Source organism: Phocoena sinus, chromosome 2 (assembly GCF_008692025.1).
Source record: "Phocoena sinus isolate mPhoSin1 chromosome 2, mPhoSin1.pri, whole genome shotgun sequence".
NCBI lineage: Eukaryota > Metazoa > Chordata > Mammalia > Artiodactyla > Phocoenidae > Phocoena > Phocoena sinus.
Window position 1 is genome coordinate 38,431,476 of NC_045764.1, and position 18,852 is coordinate 38,450,327.

Sequence of the window (18,852 nt, forward strand, 5' to 3'; positions counted from 1 at the left end):
TACCAAAGGGAAAAGAGGCGGTATAAATTACGACTTTGGGATTAGCAAATACCAACTACTGTATATAAGATACATAAACAACAAGATCCTACAGTATAGCACAGGGAACTATACTGAACATCCTGTAATAAATCATAATGGAAAAGAATATGAAAAAGAATATATATATAACTGAATCACTTTGCTGTACACCAGAAACTAATACAACATTGTAAATCAACTATACTTCCATTAAAAAAAAAGTTATCATTTTTCTCTTTTTTAACTTTTGGAGTCTGTAGAATTTTACAGGTCCACATACTAACCTAAGTTGGGAAGCAGTGGTCTATGCCTTCAGTCATAATTTGCGATGTTAAATGTGCAAATGTAGATGGACTGATCATTACAGTTTGATAGATACAATATACCAGGATACAAATTTTATATAGGATCAGGTCCAAGGCCCACTGAAAAGCTTTCGATGAATAGTATAGGACCTCCCAATAATTTCTCCATATCTGAGACCGTACTTTCAAATGGAGCTTCGTTAGCAGAATTATCACAAAGCAATGGCATAAAAAGGACGGAGAGGGAGAGAAAGAGCAGTTCCATTTATAGCAAAATGGTGGACTAGGGTTTAGAGAAATCCTCATGGTAAAGAACAGTAAATAATATTGCATTAAAAATTTTATATAGACATATTTATTAAATAGATAGCTAAGAGGAAAGGAAAAGGAAAGTAAAAAGGAATCATGAAATTAAAGACAAAGCCTAGGGCCCTCATGGGGTGGAGGCTGGATCAGAAACCTTCACATAGGGTTTCCCTGGTGGCGCAGTGGTTGAGAGTCCGCCTGCCGATGCAGGGGATGCGGGTTCGTGCCCCGGTCCGGGAAGATCCCACATGCCGCAGAGCGGCTGGGCCCGTGAGCCATGGCCGCTGGGCCTGCGCGTCCGGAGCCTGTGCTCTGCAATGGGAGAGGCCACAACGGTGAGAGGCCCGCGTACGGCAAAAAAAAAAAAGAAACCTTCACATAAAGCTCGAATTCTCAGGAGATATTCTTAGTGGATAAACCTAAAAAATAAATCCACCATATGGAGGAGGATGGTAGAGGGATATGTATCGGCTTAACTGACCCCTGACTTTAGGTGAAGGGGGAAAAATGTCTCTCCTGGGACTTTCTAACCACAAGCCAGTCTCCAAACGTAGATGGGGTAGAATTCACACTACCTGTGTAGTCCGAAAAATCAAAAGCCAAAAATCTAGCTGAAAGTTTAAAGAAAGATAACATATAACTTTGAAAAAAGTTAAGGGAAAAAATGAAAAAAAGGAAATAGAGACAATTTCAAATTTTACATAAACTAGACAAAGAGGGAATATCCTTAATCATTTTATTAATAAGCTCATACTAAACCAAGGAAGTTCAGTGAGAAATGAAAATTACAGGCCATTCCCTCTTATAAACATATATGTAAAAGTCTTAAATGAATACCAAACCCAGTAGTGTATAAAAAAGGTAATATATCATCATCAATTTGAGTTCATCCCAGGAATGCAATTTTTTTTTTTTTTGGCCGTGCCACATGGCAGGCAGGATCTTAGCTCCCTGATGACCAGGGATGGAATCCACGCCCCCTGCAGTTGGAAGTGCGGAGTCTTAACCACTGGACTGCCAGGGAAGTCCCCCCACCATGTTGCTTTAAAAGATTAAATAATATAATTCATCACAGTAATAGGTTAAAGGAGTAAAATCATAATGGTCATCTCAATAGATACAAAAATGTATTTGATAAAATTCAACATACATTCAAGAGTAAAACAACAGATCTGAAATGGCAGAGGAGAAAGTAAACTTGAAGACAGATTACGAGAAAATATCAAATCTGAAGAAAATAGTGTAAAAATATTGAGGAAAAATGAGACAAGTCTCAGAGATGTGTGGAATAATATCAGGCATTCCAACATACATACCAATGAAGTCGCAGAAGGAAAGGAGAGAAAAAGGGGATAGAAAAAAATATTTGATGAAATAATCAGTGGACATTTCTGAAATTTGGTGACAAGCATCAACTTAGAGATCCAAAAAGCTTAATCAACTCCAAACAGGAGAATAACATGCTTGGACTCTTGAGCTAGACGATCTGAGTTCAAATCCCAGCTCTGCCACTAATTAACTGTGTGACCTTGGGCAAATTAAATTACTTAATCTCTCAGACCCTTAAAATATACATCTGTAAAATGGAGATAACAGTTTTTATTTCACAGGGTTTTGTGAGGACTAAATGAGATCATCCACCATATAATGCTTCATAAACTGCTTGGCCTTCTATAAGTGCTAAACGTTAGGTACTGTTGTTATTACTATTAGTACATAACAGTATCTTGAACTCTCTCAATATATAAAAAGATTCATGTAATGAAATATTATTTAGCCATAAAAAGGAATGAAGCACTGATACATGCTACAACATGGATGACCCCTGAAAACATCAGGTTAAGTGAAAGAAGTCAGTCACAAAAGACCACACACTGTATGATTCCATTTACATGAAATGTCCAGAATAGGCAAATCTGTAGAGACAGAAAGAAGATAAGTGATTGCTTAGGGGTAGGAGGTTGGGGGAAGGATGGGAGAATTAGAGGGTGGTAGCTAAATGGCGTAGGGTTTCTTTTCCTGAGGTGATAAAATGTTCTCAAATTGATTATGGTGATGGTTGCACAACTCTGCAAATATATGAGTTATATTTTTTTAAATGGGTGAATTGCATGGTATGTGAATTATGTCACCACAAAACTGCTATTAAACTGTTATTAAAAAAATTCAAATAAATTCTTAATGAATAAACGTTGAGTAAAAGGTCTTATTTACAGCAGATATTCTCCAGTTGAATTCTTCTCATCTTGATAATCCTCTGAAATATTTCATAATTTAAAGCTTTTTTTAAAACTGAGAAATACAGAAAATAACCTCATAGACACTCATTAATATGTCACTCAGATTTAACAAATGTCAATATTGTGCTATATTTTCTCCAAATCTCTCTTTGTCTTCTTTCAGAAATAAAAATAACAAATAAAGCTGCTGATGGCCTCTGTACAAATGGTTCTTCAGAACGTCCTTCTAACTTAGGATGCAGACTGTTAACTGAGAGGGATAACTGTCAGATAATGGCAATAAGTGGTGATTAAAATAAAATAACATGAAATAGCATCACATACCTCAGGCATGGTCACAATGCACCACTGCACTAGTTGGGAACTATTTCATATTTTGAAAATTATGAAGAATGTCAATCGCCTCTTAATTGCCTTAGTATCTGTTCCCTTATATCCATAAAAATACATTTTACCTGTGAGAGCAGAGTTTGCATGACTGAATTAGCCAGCTGAGAATTTCTTCGAAGGACATCATAGAACCCCTAAAAGGAATCAAACAGAGGACAAATAAGCTCTTTGATGAATAAATGAACAACAATAGCCTAACAGATTTAGGTCTATGATCCATTACAAGGTAATTTTTTTTTTTTTTCCAGCATCTGTAAACTACATTTATTGAGTGCTTACTGGGCACATCAGATACAAAAGAGTTGGGACTGGGGCAGGTAAGAACTTAAGAAATTAAATATACACATTAATTTTACCACGAATTTAACTAGGGAAGTACAAAATTTGTACAAGTTATACTTTATAATGAAATTTTGATGTCTGTCAAAAGGATAAGTTATATATACAATGCAGTAAAAACGTTTTAAAATTGTGCTTAGTATCACAGAACTACCCCGAAATGGGTTGATAAAATGCCTATACAGCATTATACAGATATATTATTTCACATTAAAGATTGCTTGTAAAGTACAAATACTTTGACCCCATTGCTGAGAAATCTATGGCTGACAACTATATGTGCAGTTCCTCTAAGAAACATCGCAGTATTTGTAGTCCATCTCTCCTTTAAACTCCACCTTATTTTTAGTTTCACTTACGAGTTCTCTTCAGAACCGTTTATATTTCTTTTGTCTGATCATCTTCTTTGAGTTTCCTGATTTCATTTTTTAAACAATTTATAGTTTCACGACTTGCTTTTAATCTCTCTTTAAGCTCTGCAATTTCAAAGTTTGTTTTTTTTCCCCACAGCTTCTAATTTTTCTCTGGTTTTCACTTTAAGTTCTGCAAATTCTCTTTCATGCTTATAGGCTCCTAAGGTAAGCTGACGAGATGTTGTTAATAATTATAGCATCACTGCTGTTGGGTCTTGAAATATCATTTCATCATAGAACTCTGAAACCACTGTCTTTTTTCCCAGCATTGCATTGGTGTCTGATTGAAATAGCGTTTTTTTTTTTTTTTTTTAATTAATTTATTTTTGGCTATGTTGGGTCTTCGTTTCTGTGCGCAGGCTTTCTCTAGTTGCGGCGAGCGGGGGCTACCCTTCATCACGGTGCGTGGGCTTCTCATTGTCGTGGCTTCTCTTGTTGTGGAGCACAGGCTCTACACGTGCAGGCTCAGTAGTTGTGGCTCACGGGCTTAGCTGCTCCGCGGCATGTGGGATCTTCCTAGACCAGGGCTCGAACCCATGTCCTCTGCATTGGCAGGCAGATTCTTAACCACTGCGCCACCAGGGAAGCCCCTGAAATAGCTTTAATAAACGATACAGGGTTACAGGTCTTCCATTAGGATCAATGAAAAATATTTTGATGATTATTTCGAATTCACCCCAACCTGTTTCAGTAATTTCAGATGGAGGCTTAGTAACAACTCTTAGAGGATTGCCATAGCTTTCATATAATTTAAATTGGATTTTCTTCACATATGCTGACATATCCTCATTTCTGTACGGTTTTACATATACTGTCCACTGATGGGTGTGCCCATACTCTTCTCTTTTCTTTCCAAAATATGGGGCAACATTACCATAAACTATTGGTTTAACGACAGTAACCCCCTTCACTCTCCCACCGGAGTCAGGCTCAAATTCGGCCATTCTCTTGAACATACTGTCCCACGGAAGAAGCCGCCGCTGCCAGGGAAAGAGACTGGGGCCAGCGGACTCGCCGCTCCGCTCCTCCCGCGCGGGCCCAAGGAGGAGGGTTTCTGGCCGAAGGAAGATGAGTCAGCAGTGCTCAGGGTGCTGAGGAATCGCCAACGCCTCACGGCAGAGGGCGTCACGGAAGCCCATTCAGCCCCACGCAGGACGGGAAAGGTGGCGGCTACAAGGTAATTTTTAAAATTTGGAGGTAGGTAAGATTGAGATTTTTTTTTTTGAATATGGATGACTGTGCAGAAAAGAGTTATTAACACAGTGGTCTGAGATTGCTATCCTTAGAAAGGTCTGCTTCCAAGGTTGGCCCTTGGCTGGTGGCTGGGAATTTGGCTGGTAAACAGCTTTTTCCTATACTGATATAAAACTCCCTAAACAATCAGAAGCTTACTGTGCCTAAACTGTTTGTACAAACAATATAGTTTATGCTGAAAACCTGATTTCCTTCTGGGAGTTAGGAATTTTGGTACGTGCTAAATAAGGGTGCCTATGTGACCAGCTGCCAGTAAAAAGCCTTGGGTGCTCTCTAATAAGCTTCCCTAGTAGAATACGCTTTGCATATGTTATCACAACTTATTTGAATATGCTTTGCGTACGTTATCACAACTCATTTGCTGGAAGAATTAAGTGCATCCTGTGCAATCTCACTTGGAGCAGACTCTTAGAAGCTTGCACCTGGTCTCCTGTGGACTTCACCCTATTTGCCTCTCGCCTCTGCTGTTTTTTGCTTTCTATCCTTTAACTCTAAATCTCAGCCATGAGAACAAATTTACGCTCAGTTTTATCAGTCCTTCTAAAGAAATCTTTAAACACAGAGGTGGTTTTGGGGACCCCCAATACAACAAACAATTGTTCCAGCACCGTTTGTTGAAAAGACCATCCTCTCTCCACTGAATTACTTGGGATTTCCATGAAAACTCCACTGACCAGGGACTTCGCTGGTGGTGCAGTGGTTAAGAATCCGCCTGCCAATGCAGGGGACACAGGTTCGAGCCCTGGTCCGGGAAGATCCCACATGTCACGGAGCAACTAAGCCCGTGTGGCACAACTACTGAAGCCCACCTAGAGCCTGTGCTCCGCAACAAGAGAAGCCACTGCAGTGAGAAGCCCCCGCACCGCAACGAAGAGTAGCCCCCACTCACTGTAACAAGAGAAAGCCTGTGCATAGCAACAAAGACCCAAGGCTGCCAAAAAATAAATACATTAATTAAAAAAAAAAAAGAAAAAACTCAACTGACCAACTTTATACTTGTTCAGTTGTTTTGTTCATTTTAGGTGGTTTACACTCCACATTAATTTTATTATTATTATATACATTTTAAAATGTAGTTATTTATTTTTGGCTGCATTGGGTCTTCGTTGCTGTGCGCGGGCTTTCTCTAGTTGCAGAGAGCGGGGGCTACTCTTCGTTGCAGTGCGCGGTCTTCTCATTGCAGTGGCTTCTCTTGTTATGGAGCACGGGCTCTAGAGCACAGGCTCAGTAGTTGTGGCGCACGGGCTTAGTTGCTCTGCAGCATGTGGGATCTTCCCGGACCAGGGCTCGAACCTGTGTCCCCTGCATTGGCAGGAGGATTCTTAACCACTGCGCCACCAGGGAAGCCCCACATAAATTTTACAATCAACTTCTTAATATCTACAAAAAGAGCCTGGGATTTCATTGAATCTACAGATATTTCTGAGACTTAAAAACATTAACGAGGGCTTCCCTGGTGGCGCAGTGGTTGAGAGTCCGCCTGCCGATGCAGGGGACACGGGTTCGTGCCCCGGTCTGGGAAGATCCCACATGCCGCGGAGCGGCTGGGCCCGTGAGCCATGGCCGCTGAGCCTGCGCGTCCGGAGCCTGTCCTCCGCAACGGGAGAGGCCACAACAGTGAGAGGCCCGCGTAACGCATAAAAAAAAAAAAAAAATTAACAATATTAAGCATTCTCATCTGTGAACATTGCATATCTCTCCATTTATTTAATTCTATCCTTAAGTATTTTTTTATCTACTATAAATATTGCTTTCTTTCAATTTCAAACTGTTCATTGCTAGAAAATAGAACTATAATTGATTTTTGCATGGTTACTGATCTTGTATACAACCTTACTAAACTCATTTTTCGCAGACTTTTTGGTATTGTCTATGTACACTAAGTGAACAACACAGCTCTACTTCAACCTTTCAAATCTGTGTGCCTTTATTTCTTTTTCTTGCCTTGCTGCATTGGATCAGACCTTCACTTTAATGCAGAATAAAAATTTTGAGGACAAATATCCTTGTTCCTGATCGAAGGGGAAACACATTAAGTGTCTCACTATTTATATGAGATGTAGGATTCATAGACACCCTTTATCAGGTTGAGGAATTCCCCTCTAATCTTAGTTTGCTAAGAGCGTCTGAGAGTTTTACCACAAATGAATGTTGAACAAAGATATTTTTAATTATTAAAAAAATTCAATGCTTGCCAGAGTATGCCAGTAGACTTTAAAATGTTCTAATCTTTAACCCAGCAATGTGGTCAAATATTCAGGTACAACAACGTTCACGGTGAAAAACTGGAAACAACAGAAATGACCCAAAGCAGTTAAATAAATCACTGTATACACAAAGAACTTTTTAGCATTAAAAATTATGTGTCAAAGAACATTTCATGAAATGGGAAAATACATAGTACAACATAATATTAAGAGATAAAAGCTAGATAAATCTTATGATTCCAATTTTGTATAAATATACATATATGAGTGTTAGGATTAGTAATCATATTTTAAAAAATATTTTCCTGGGGCTTCCCTGGTGGCGCAGTGGTTGAGAGTCCGCCTGCCGATGCAGGGGACATGGGTTCATGCCCTGGTCTGGGAAGATGCCACATGCCGCGGAGCGGCTGGGCCCGTGAGCCATGGCTGTTGAGCCTGCGCTTCCGGAGCCTGTGCTCTGCAACAGGAGAGGCCACAACAGTGAGAGGCCTGCATACAGCAAAAAAAAAAAAAAAAAAAAAAAAAAAAAAAAAAAAAATCCTGTATTTTCTACAATAAACCTGAAAAATCCGATGTCTGGTACAGTGCCCTGCAACCACTGTAGCTCAATAAATGTTATTTTAAAAAGGGCAAATAGGAGCTTCCCTGGTGGCTCAGTGGTTAAGAATCCGCCTGCCAATGCAGGGGACTCAGGTTCAAGCCCTGGTCTCGGAAGATCCCTCATGCCGCAGAGCAACTAAGCCTGAGCGCCACAACTACTGAGCCTGTGTTCTAGAGCCCATGAGCCACAACTACTGAGCCCACATGCTGCAACTACTGAAGCCCGCGTGCCTAGAACCTGTGCTCCACAACAAGAGAAGCCACCATAATGAGAAGCCCGCAAACCACAAGGAAGAGTAGCCCCTGCTCGACAAAACTAAAGCCCGCATGCAACGAAGACCTAATGCAGCCACAAATAAATAAATTTAGTAAAAAAAAAAAAAAGGGGGCAAATTAAAAGTATTACAGTAGGTGTTCTCTGAAATGACTTCCACTTAATCTACTTCCTAGATTATCTAATGCTCTCCATCCTATGAAATATGTATGCTGAAGTACACAGCATACTAAATGCTAGCAATCGTAGTGCAATCCCTCATGACTGCAAACTTTTGTTCCCACTGGCTGAATTATATCCTAATCACAAGTCAGTAGTAATATTTGTTCTCTCAGTTTTTGCTAATTGTACCATCATTGTTAATTATGTGATCTAATCAGATATTCTGTAAACTGTTGGAAACCAAGTGCAAAATGAAAAAGAAGTTGTTTCTGGGAATTCCCTGGCCGTCCAGTGGTTGGGACTCTGCACTTTCACTGCCGAGGGCACAGGTTCAATCCCTGGTCAGGGAACTAAGATCCCACAAGCCATGTGGCATGGCCAAAACCAACAACAACAAAAAAATGAGAAGTTGTTTTCATAAAAACTAAGTTGAAAAAAAAAACACTAAGTTGAATGTTTTGGAAAGACTTAATAAAAGTAAATCTCTAAAACCAATTTCTGATGAATTAGGGGTAAGACAATTCTAAAAACTTAGGGGAAAAACTGAACATATCTAGAAGATTTCTATACTAAGACTGTATCTGAAGTGTTTTAAAGTTTTTATCCTACTTTACATAAGCAAAAACTTGAAATTATAGGCAATACATTGAAGTTATGGTTTGTTTGAGAGACAGGAAGTTCCAAATGGCAGACTCATACTCAAAACCAAAAGGACTTGGCCTTAAAGCAAAAGACTGGTAAATTAACAGTACATTTAAATATTTCAAATTAAAATAAAACATTTAAGGTGTTTTAACTATTCTTTATGATTCCTCACCTTAAATGACTTTTTGGCTAATCATCGCTAACTACTGGTCCTAACTACATTAAGTAAGAGCATATCTACTGTACTTTGATAATCAGAAAAAAAATTATTAAAATTAAAAGGATTATTAGCGGAGTCGGGGAGGGAAGTACTACATCTCTTCACTCTGCTGATTTACCTCATAAAGCATGAGTCGAACATCAGCCTGCTGGCCTAAGCATCTCCTCAAACTATCCATGATCTCAAGGCAAAAGGTTTCATTGGCGACAGAATTGTAACGGCTATGGACATCCACATGGACCTGAAAAGAAGAGAGGCCAGTTCATGTCTATCTTACCAGAGTAAGTAGTTTCTATTAAGGGGGTAAAATGAGCTGATGTACTTGGTCAAAGAACCTTACATTTAGCTTTCCCCATATGCCAAAACCCAGGACTGAGGCAGACATTATAACCATTATTAGGCCATGATAAGTTATCACTCTTATTCTAGTTTGGACTAAGAGAATTTTCAAGCACTTAAAAAAATTAACTCTTCCTTATTCCTTAAGATTTTCCTTGGCAATGTCACCTGCTTAGGAAGGCACACAGATTATTTCATGCCTCTAGAATTCAGTAGTCATAATAAACTTGATTTTACATAAAAGGTCTAAAAGATTTCCTTACATGTCTTCAATAGCTAGAAGAATTGAGCTTTTTGGTTCCGTGAACTCCTGAGAGGTTTAGAGGTAGGTAGTTATTTTCTTCAGATATGGACTTGACAAAGAATAACACTGCTTGTTTGAGTCATATAATAAATTCAGCCATTATAGACCAAGAACTCCTAATCCTTACTTCAGGCATCTTAGTGAGGAAGTTAATACTGACTGAGGTCAAATCCCAGTTCTACCCATTACTGGCCATATCACCTTGGGCAAGTTATTTAACCTCTCAGTCTCAGTTTTCTTACCCTTAAATTGGGGATAATAACAATACATAAATGATACCCAGTGTTCCTAATATTTAATCTATGTCATATGTTATAAACACAAGTTTTGTATAGTTATACCAGAGCAATAAAGGATTCTTAATGAAACTAGTAAACACATACATCTCTTATTTACAAATCGTATATTACTGAATTTAAATGACAAAGACAATTTTATTGCTGCAAAACCTAGATTATCACATTACTGTAAAATGTTTTGTTTTCTCAGGTTACAGGTTTTAATAGATGTACAAAGTAAGTAAACTATTAAAACTGGGGACAATAACAGTATTTAGCCTCAGAGAACTGCTGTGAAGATTAAATGAGAAAATAAATGTAAAGCACTTAGCATAGAGTCTAGCACAGTGCTGTCCAGTAGAAACACAATACAAATCACAAATGCAAGCCACATATATAATATTAAATTTTCTAGTAGTCAAATCAAAAAAGTAAAAAAACTGGTGAAATTAATTTTAATATTTTATTTAACCCAACACATCCAAAATATTATCTCAACACATAATCAAAATTAAAAATTAACGAGATAGTTTACATTCTTTTATCTCACAAAGAGTCTTCAAAATCCAGTGTGTGTTTTACACACAGAGCAACACTCAATTTGAACTAGCGACATTTCAATCAATATTCAGTTCAACAGCCACCTTGAAAAGCACAGTTAACACACAGCAAATTTTCCATTAAAAAGTGTTGGCTGATATCATCATCATCATCAGACTCTTAGTTTCAGGATCATTTGTACAACCAGAACAGGAGTAAAAGAAAAAGAGTCTGCACATCATCAGCTCCTGCATCAGTGCACACACTATAAGCTGGTGTGAAAAAAAATCCTTACCTGGCTAATACCAATAGACTGACTGCACTGAGAAGACGACAAGCTGCCTAAAACTTTAAAGTTCTTCAGGAGCAGCAAAAACCCAGCAACTGCAGATTTTCGGGCATCAAGCTGGCTAGCTCAGGAATAGACAGAGAAGAAGTTACCAAACAGTACTGATTTCACAGGAATAGGCTTCTGGGTCAGAAAAATTCAGTTAGTTCTGTACAGGAAAGGAATATGTATAAACAATGAAGCACAGAGCAAAATAAATTGAATTTATATACTCAAAATAAGGCATTGGGGCTTCCCTGGTGGCGCAGTGGTTGAGAGTCCGCCTGCCGATGCAGGGGACACGGGTTCGTGCCCTGGTCCGGGAAGATGCCACATGCCGCGGAGCGGCTGGGCCCGTGAGCCATGGGCGCTGAGCCTGCGCGTCCAGAGCCTGTGCTCCACAACGGGAGAGACCACAACAGTGAGAGGCCCGCGTACCGTAAAAAAAAAAAAAAAAAAAAAAAAGGCATTGGCTGTTCACAGCAATTAGTAGTATAGGAATTCAGCTGAATTTTGCATTATCTACTTAACCTCATGGCACTATCTATACTTTCTTCTATCCTGCTGACAAGTCTATGAGGGAAATGAGAACAAGAGTGCTGAAAGGCTCTACAATGGGTTGATAACTCAAATGTAAGTACTAAATATAGCAAAGGAAATTGTTGATTTTCTCTGAGTTTAAAGAAGCACTTCCTTTCTTCATAGAGGAGTGCAGTGCTTGGTGCCTTATAAACCCTCCATGCAGAAAAATGATACACTCATCTCACTGAGGCTCAATGATTAATTCATGTTATAGATGCTACAATATACAACCTTGGCCTATCAGACATGCTTTTGGGTAAGGAGTAACAACAAACTGTTAATTCTAGAATAGGGATAAATAGCATATGGCTACTTACTAGTTGCTCCTCTGAATATCCATGAGTGTATTATAATATGGCCAATGTGATATTAATTTGGTATCTTATCCTTAAAGTAACAAATGCTTCCCACATATTACCCATCTCATAGTATCTTTAGGAGATGGTATTATCATCTCTAAGTTTGGGTTAGGAATTTGCATGACTGCTGTGAATAGGTTGTACTAGAGATGACTGCAGAGAGGACTCTAAGTAACATTAGAAAGCATCACTTCCTCAGATCTCATGGGAGGCTACATACCTGGCAAACATAGCTTTCCGAAGGACAAGTATCAAGGAGTCTCTTATTGACAAGCTGACTTTTAGAAGGGGCTGAAAGAGGAAGAATCAGTAGGTAAAAACAGCAATTTGTTTATTAGCCTTAGCACATTTCTACTCAATACTGTTACCATTTGGCTTTTATAAGAAAGTTTGGCTCTGTTTTATAAACAAGTTGCATTGTTTATTACACTTAGTAATAAGGACAATTTTATATTTTGAAATGCTTAATTGAAACTAGTTGTGAATACCTTTAAACCTACTGTCCTCAATTAATAATTTCCTAAGAGCCTTTCAATTACTTCACTAACTTGAAACTGAATCAAAGGAGAGAGAGTAGCACTATGAAGAGGGGGTAAACTTGGAAAATAGACTCTATTTTAATGGAAAGTTTTATGTTCTAGAATCAAGGAAAACAGTATTTCTTACACGTATATGTGTAAGAAATACATCAGACCTCCACTCGGCAGTTCAACCTCAGTTGTGGTGAGCTCTTTTTAGGAGTCAAGACTTACCAGCACTGCCTTCATCAGCCCTTGTACGGTTTGAAGGGGCAGAAAGGACAAATAGTCAAAAGTTTCTGTGACTTTAGAAGAACAACTTTGAAGAACTAAGGGTGAATACATGATGATATCTGAAAGCAGGTCTGAAAAACAGAATCTATAATCAGTTGCCTTAAATAACTAAAAACGTTTCAAATAAAAGGAACATAAAATGGAGAAAGAAATGGTAAAAAGTTTTTTGTTTCTTTCTCAAATAAATACACTGCAACATTGATTTCTACTGATTCTATGTATTAAGACTTTAAGGTCAATGTAACCAGGATACTTGTAAAATTTCTTCTGGTGATAGTATAAGACTACAAAAATTAAACTGTCTAAAAGAAAGGAAGAAACCCATTATACTGCCTGAATAAGTAGCACACATTGTCTTCATATTTCCAAACTGAAATAAATCAATAAATATTTATGAATTTCTATTATGTGCAAGCATAATAATATGGTCCTATAAGGAATATTCAAAAGCACAAAACCTGGTCTCTCTTCCTTCAAGAATGTTAATTTAGCTGGAAGTGAAGAAAAAAATATTTTAAAAGAATGAAAGAAGTAATAGAATGATACCAAAAATCTAATAATTCCAAACATTGTTTATTGTCTAGCAAATGGTAAAGAGAGAGTTTAAACAGGAGCGCAAAGGAAGAGATCATTATGAGATGGTGTGCTTTAGGAGAGCAAAGAGAAGAAGGAATTTAAGCTGGATTCTAAAAGATGGGTAACATTTAGATGCACAAAGAACTGGAAAGAACTATTATATTTAAAGGGAAAAGTACGAGTAAAAGTACAGGAAAGGCAAGTGTAAGACATATTCAGAGGATGGTGGGGAAATCTGCGGAGATAGGGTGAAGCATTCAGAAAAGTAAATAATGGAAGTTAATGCTGGAAAGGTAGGTTGGATCAAATTGTCAAGGACTTTTTTTGGCCGTGGCACGTGGCTTCTGGGATCTTAGTTCTGCGACCAGGGATCAAACTCAGGCCCATGGCAGTGAAAGCACTGAGTGCTAACCACTGGATTGCCAGAGAATTCCATCAAGGACTTTAAATACCAGGATAAAGAGCTGGTAATTTATGAAAGGAAGTATTAGTGAGTTTTGAATGACAGAGTGGTATTTTAGGAATACTGATCTGGCAGCAATTTGCAGGCAGAATCGCTGCAGAGAAAAAAGAAAGCAGGGAAACCAGTTAGGAAGCTGTGGTAGTAGTCTAAATGCAAGGTTATAAGACTGGGAATTAGGCAATGGGTGTATGTGTGTGGGGGAGGGTATAAAAAAGAAGAAAGAGGTAACAGTATGAGGGAAAGAATGAAAGAACTTAGGTACCAAGTGTATTTGAGAAGATTAAAAGGAATTCTAGCCTCTGAGACTCAGAGCCGTGTTTCAGATAACAGAAATAGGGACAACGGAAAGGGGAATTTGTTTGAAGGCAACAGTATTGCATTTGAAATAAAAGGAAAAAAAATACTAAATGGAAATATCCAGCAGGAATGAAGTCATTGAAGCACTGAACTAAGGAAAGAGGAGTCTTGACATAAAGATTTGGGAGCCATGCCCACAAAAGACCCCACCAAAATAACTGAAATCATGAGAAGGGGTATGATATCTGCAAGTAAGATAATGTATAAAAAGAGGGACAGACACTGCCCACCAGGATGGAGTAAGAGTAACCAGATTTATATTCCCACTTTAAACATCTACAAGAAAATAAGCCAAATTACATGAAACAACAATTTTCAGACACCAGACAAGAAGCAGTACAGCCAATGATCCCTGAGAGAAGGGAAATAAATGAGGAGAGACTTATAATAATTGCCCCATCTTACTGCCTGGAGGGTTTCTAGGCAGTAGCACAGAGAGGGGAAACTCAGAATCCAGCGGTCTTCCTGAGTTACAGAGACAGAGCTGACAATTCAGGAAAGCTAAGGCAGCTAGAATTCATAGGGCAGAGTACCAGAAAGGAAAGAGCTGCATGGAAAGAGGGCCCTGGAGATGTGCAGGTAGCTCCCCTTGTATGTTAGCTGCATGCTAGTCAGTGCATCTGTATGAAAAAACAATCTAAGTCAGGGAAAAGATCACAGGCAAGCAGTAGGCAAATCCATTCTCAGAGGTCATAAAGGACAGGAAATAGTTTATATTCACAACATCCACAGTGGAGACACCTCATAATATACAAGGAGCATTGCTTTAATTGTAGCACCAAGTTGGCCCTAGATTAAAGGCTGTCTGGTCTTATATAACACAACATAAAAATAATCATAAAAAGGATTAAATGCTTTCCAAGAAACTTAAAGCTCAATAATATTCGAAGGAAAAAAAAATCCAGCAAATTAACAATGTGAAGTTCACAGTGTCTGCCATCCAATCAAAATTATTCATCAGGCAAAGAAGCAGGAAAACACAACTCATGACGACGAGGAAATAAATAAATAAAAACAGATCAGAAATTACACAATGATAAGAGTTAGTAGACAAGGACATTAAAAGAACTAAAATAAATATATGTTCAAGAAGGTAAGGGAAGGGAATTCCCTGGTGGTCCAGTGGTTAGGACTTGGTGCTCTCACTGCCAGGGGCCCAGGTTTGATCCCTGGTTGGGGAACTAAGATCCTGCAAGAAGATGTGGCACAGCAAAAAAAAAGATAGGTCAGGGAAGCATGATTAAAAAAAAAAAAAAGAGAAGATACGGAAGACATAAATCAAACATCTAAAAATGAAAATTTTAATGGATAAGATCACTGCAGAAGATTTGGGAATCTGAATTTACAGCAATAAAAACTATCTAAAATGAAACACAAAGTAAAAAAGACTAAAGAGGGCTTCCCTGGTGGCGCAGTGGTTGAGAGTCCGCCTGACGATGCAGGGGACACGGGTTCGTGCCCCGGTCCAGGAAGATCCCACATGCCATGGAGCGGCTAGGCCCGTGGGTCATGGCCGCTGGGCCTGTGCATCCAGAGCCTGTGCTCCGCAACGGGAGAGGCCACAGCAGTGAGAGGCCCGTGTACCGCAAAAAAAAAAATAAAAAAAAAAAGAAAGAAAGAAAAAAAAGAGAGTGAAGTGTAGAAAAAAGGGACCAAAAAAAAGACAAAGTAGAAAACAAATAGCCAGATGTTAATCACATTAAATGTAGATGGCCTGCCCTGATTAAAAGTCAGAGACTGTCAAATTGGATAAAAAAAAGTAAAACACAATTGTATGTTGTCTATAATAAAACGCAAGTTAACTATATAAGGACAGAAATAAGTTAAATCTAAAAAGATGGAAAAAATATACCATGTTAACACTGATAAAAGGAAAGCTGCAGAGGTTATATTAATATCAAAGTAGACTTCAGAGTAAATAATATTGCCAGGAACAAAAAGGTCATTTCATAACAATTAATGGATCCATTAACCAAGAGGACATAACAATCCTTAATGTTTATGCCCTATAATAGAGTTATAAAATTCCTGAAGCAAAAACTGATAGAACTGAAAGGCACAGACAGGCATTTCTATAAATACAAAGTCAGAGATTTCAACACCCCTCTCTTAATAGTTAACAGAATAAGCAGACAGAAAATCAGTAAGGACACAGGAGACTTGAATAATCTGAATTCAGTGATTTATAGAAAACTACCTAATAATAGAATACATATTATTTTCAATAGCATGGAGAACATTTATCAAAATGAACCATATTCTGAGAATAAAACAAGTCTCAATAAATTTTTTAAAATTCGCATCATACAAAGTATGTTTTATAACCACAAATTAGAAATCAATAACAGAAAACCTGGAAAATCTACAAATACTTGAAAACTAAACAACACACTTCTGAATAACCCACTGGTTAAAGAACAAATCACAAAAGAAATTAAAAGTATTTGGAACGGAATGAAAATAAAAAACAAAATTTATGGGATGCAGCTAAAGCAACGTTTAGAAGGAAATTTATAGTTTAAAGCTTGTATTGAAAAAAAAGAGAAAGGTCTCAAATTAATGACATACACTTTTAATCAAAAGAAGCACAGACTGACCGAAAGTAGCAGTAAAAACAAAACAAAAAAGAGCACATATCAATAAAACTGAAAACAGAAAAACAACAGAGAAACTCAATGAAACCAAAAGCCGGTTCTTGGAGAAAAATCAATAAAATTGATAAACCTCTTACTAGACTAATCAGGAAAAAGAGAAAAGATGCAAATTATGGCTTTTAGGAGTCAGAAAGGGCAAATCAATATAGATCCTACAGACATTAAATGGAATACTCGGAACAACTTCATGACAATAAATTTGATAACTTAAGATGAAATGGTCAAATTCCCTGAAAGACACAAACTACCAAAGTTCACCCAGAAGATTCAGATAACATGACTAGCCCTACTTCTATTAAAAGAATGGATTTTGTAGTTAAAACCCTTCACACAAACAAAAGGAAACTTCAATCATCAGGAAGGAAAAAATAGCAATATCAATATCTAGGTAAATATAACAGACCAGAAGTTGGCACACTTTTTCTGTAAAGGGCCAGACAATAACTATTTTAGGCTTAATGGGTCATGTGAGATAGATATATATATCACGAGTTGGTATATGTATGTATGTGTGTGTGTGTGTGTGTGTGTGTGTGTGTGTGTGTATATAAAAATATACACACACCAACTCAACTCCGCTGGTAAAGTATAAAAGCAAGATAGACAACACATAAATGATTGAGCATGTCTGTATTCCAATAATACTATACTTTATGAACTCTAAAGTCTAAAATTTTCATGTATCATGATATATTCTTCTTTTGATGTTTTTCAATCACTTAAAAGAGCAAAATGAACCCAAAGCAAGCAAAAGGAAGGAAATAATAAAAAGCAGAATTTGGTGAAACTGAAAACAAAAAAAAAAAAGAGAGAAAATTCAAACTAAAATCTCATTCTTTCAAAGATTAGTAAAACTGGCAAGCTTCTAAGCCAGACTGGTAAAGAAAAAAGACATATCACTGATATCAAGAACGTCTAGATTTGGAGATGACGTGATTTCTATGTAGAAAATCCTAAGGAATTGCCAAAAAGCGACTAGAACTAATAAGTGGGTTTAGCATGGTTGCAGGATATAAGGTCAATATTAAAAAAGCAACTATTTCTACACAACAACAATCAACAATCAGAAATTGAAAATTTTAAAAATACTATTTACAATAGTGTCAAAAAAATGAAATAGGGATCAACTGACAAAAGATATGCAAGATCCATGCACTGAAAACTACAAAACATTGCTGAAAAAAATTGAAGTAAATAAATGGAGAGATACATTGTGTTCGTGGGTTAGAAGACTCAATATTGCTAAGATGCCAATTCTCTCCCCAATTAATCCATACATTTGAGGCAATCTCCATCAAAACTTGAGACCTTTTATAAAAATTGACAAACTGATTAGAATATTTATTTGGAAATGCAAAGGACCTAGAATAGACAAAAGTTAAAAGACTTACACTATTGCTTTTAAGACACATTATGACGCTATAGCAATCAAGACATAACACACACATAGCTCACTGGAATAGAACAGATTCCTAAAATAGACTCACACATGTATGGTTAGTTGATTTCAATAAAGATATCATGGTACCTCAATGAAGAAAAGATAATCTTTTCAAGAAATTGTGTTGGAACAACTGGGTAGCCTTAAGCAAAAAGATGAACCCTGTTATGTCACATCCTATACAAAATTTAACAAAAATGGATCACAGATCTAAGTATAAGAGCTGAAACTATAAGGCTTCTAGTAGAAAATATAGGAGAAAATCTTAGTGACCTTGGGTTTGGCAAAAAAATTTTTTAATACATGACATAAAAAGCAGGAACTACACAAAACTGATGAACTGGTAACTGATAAATTGAAAATGTTGGTTCTTCAAATGACACTGTTACAAATATTAAAAGTCAAACCACAGACCAGAAGAAAATATCTGCAAAACATATATC

The 18,852-nt window shown here is 37.4% G+C and overlaps 1 protein-coding gene and 1 pseudogene across 6 annotated transcripts in view; both read right to left on the reverse strand.

The window, feature by feature from the left end:
• The window catches only part of FANCI (FA complementation group I), a 77,020-nt gene that overhangs the window by 22,530 nt on the left and 35,638 nt on the right, over positions 1-18,852 (reverse strand). For all 6 annotated transcript variants that reach the window (XM_032620174.1, XM_032620184.1, XM_032620193.1 and 3 more), the window contains 5 exons: positions 12,859-12,989; positions 12,327-12,397; positions 11,133-11,247; positions 9,495-9,617; positions 3,328-3,396 (listed from right to left, as the gene is read on the reverse strand). In XM_032620174.1, the coding sequence (XP_032476065.1) occupies positions 3,328-3,396; positions 9,495-9,617; positions 11,133-11,247; positions 12,327-12,397; positions 12,859-12,989 (509 nt within the window). The remainder of the gene's footprint in view (positions 1-3,327; positions 3,397-9,494; positions 9,618-11,132; positions 11,248-12,326; positions 12,398-12,858; positions 12,990-18,852) is intronic.
• LOC116747716 lies at positions 3,760-5,197 on the reverse strand (annotated as a pseudogene).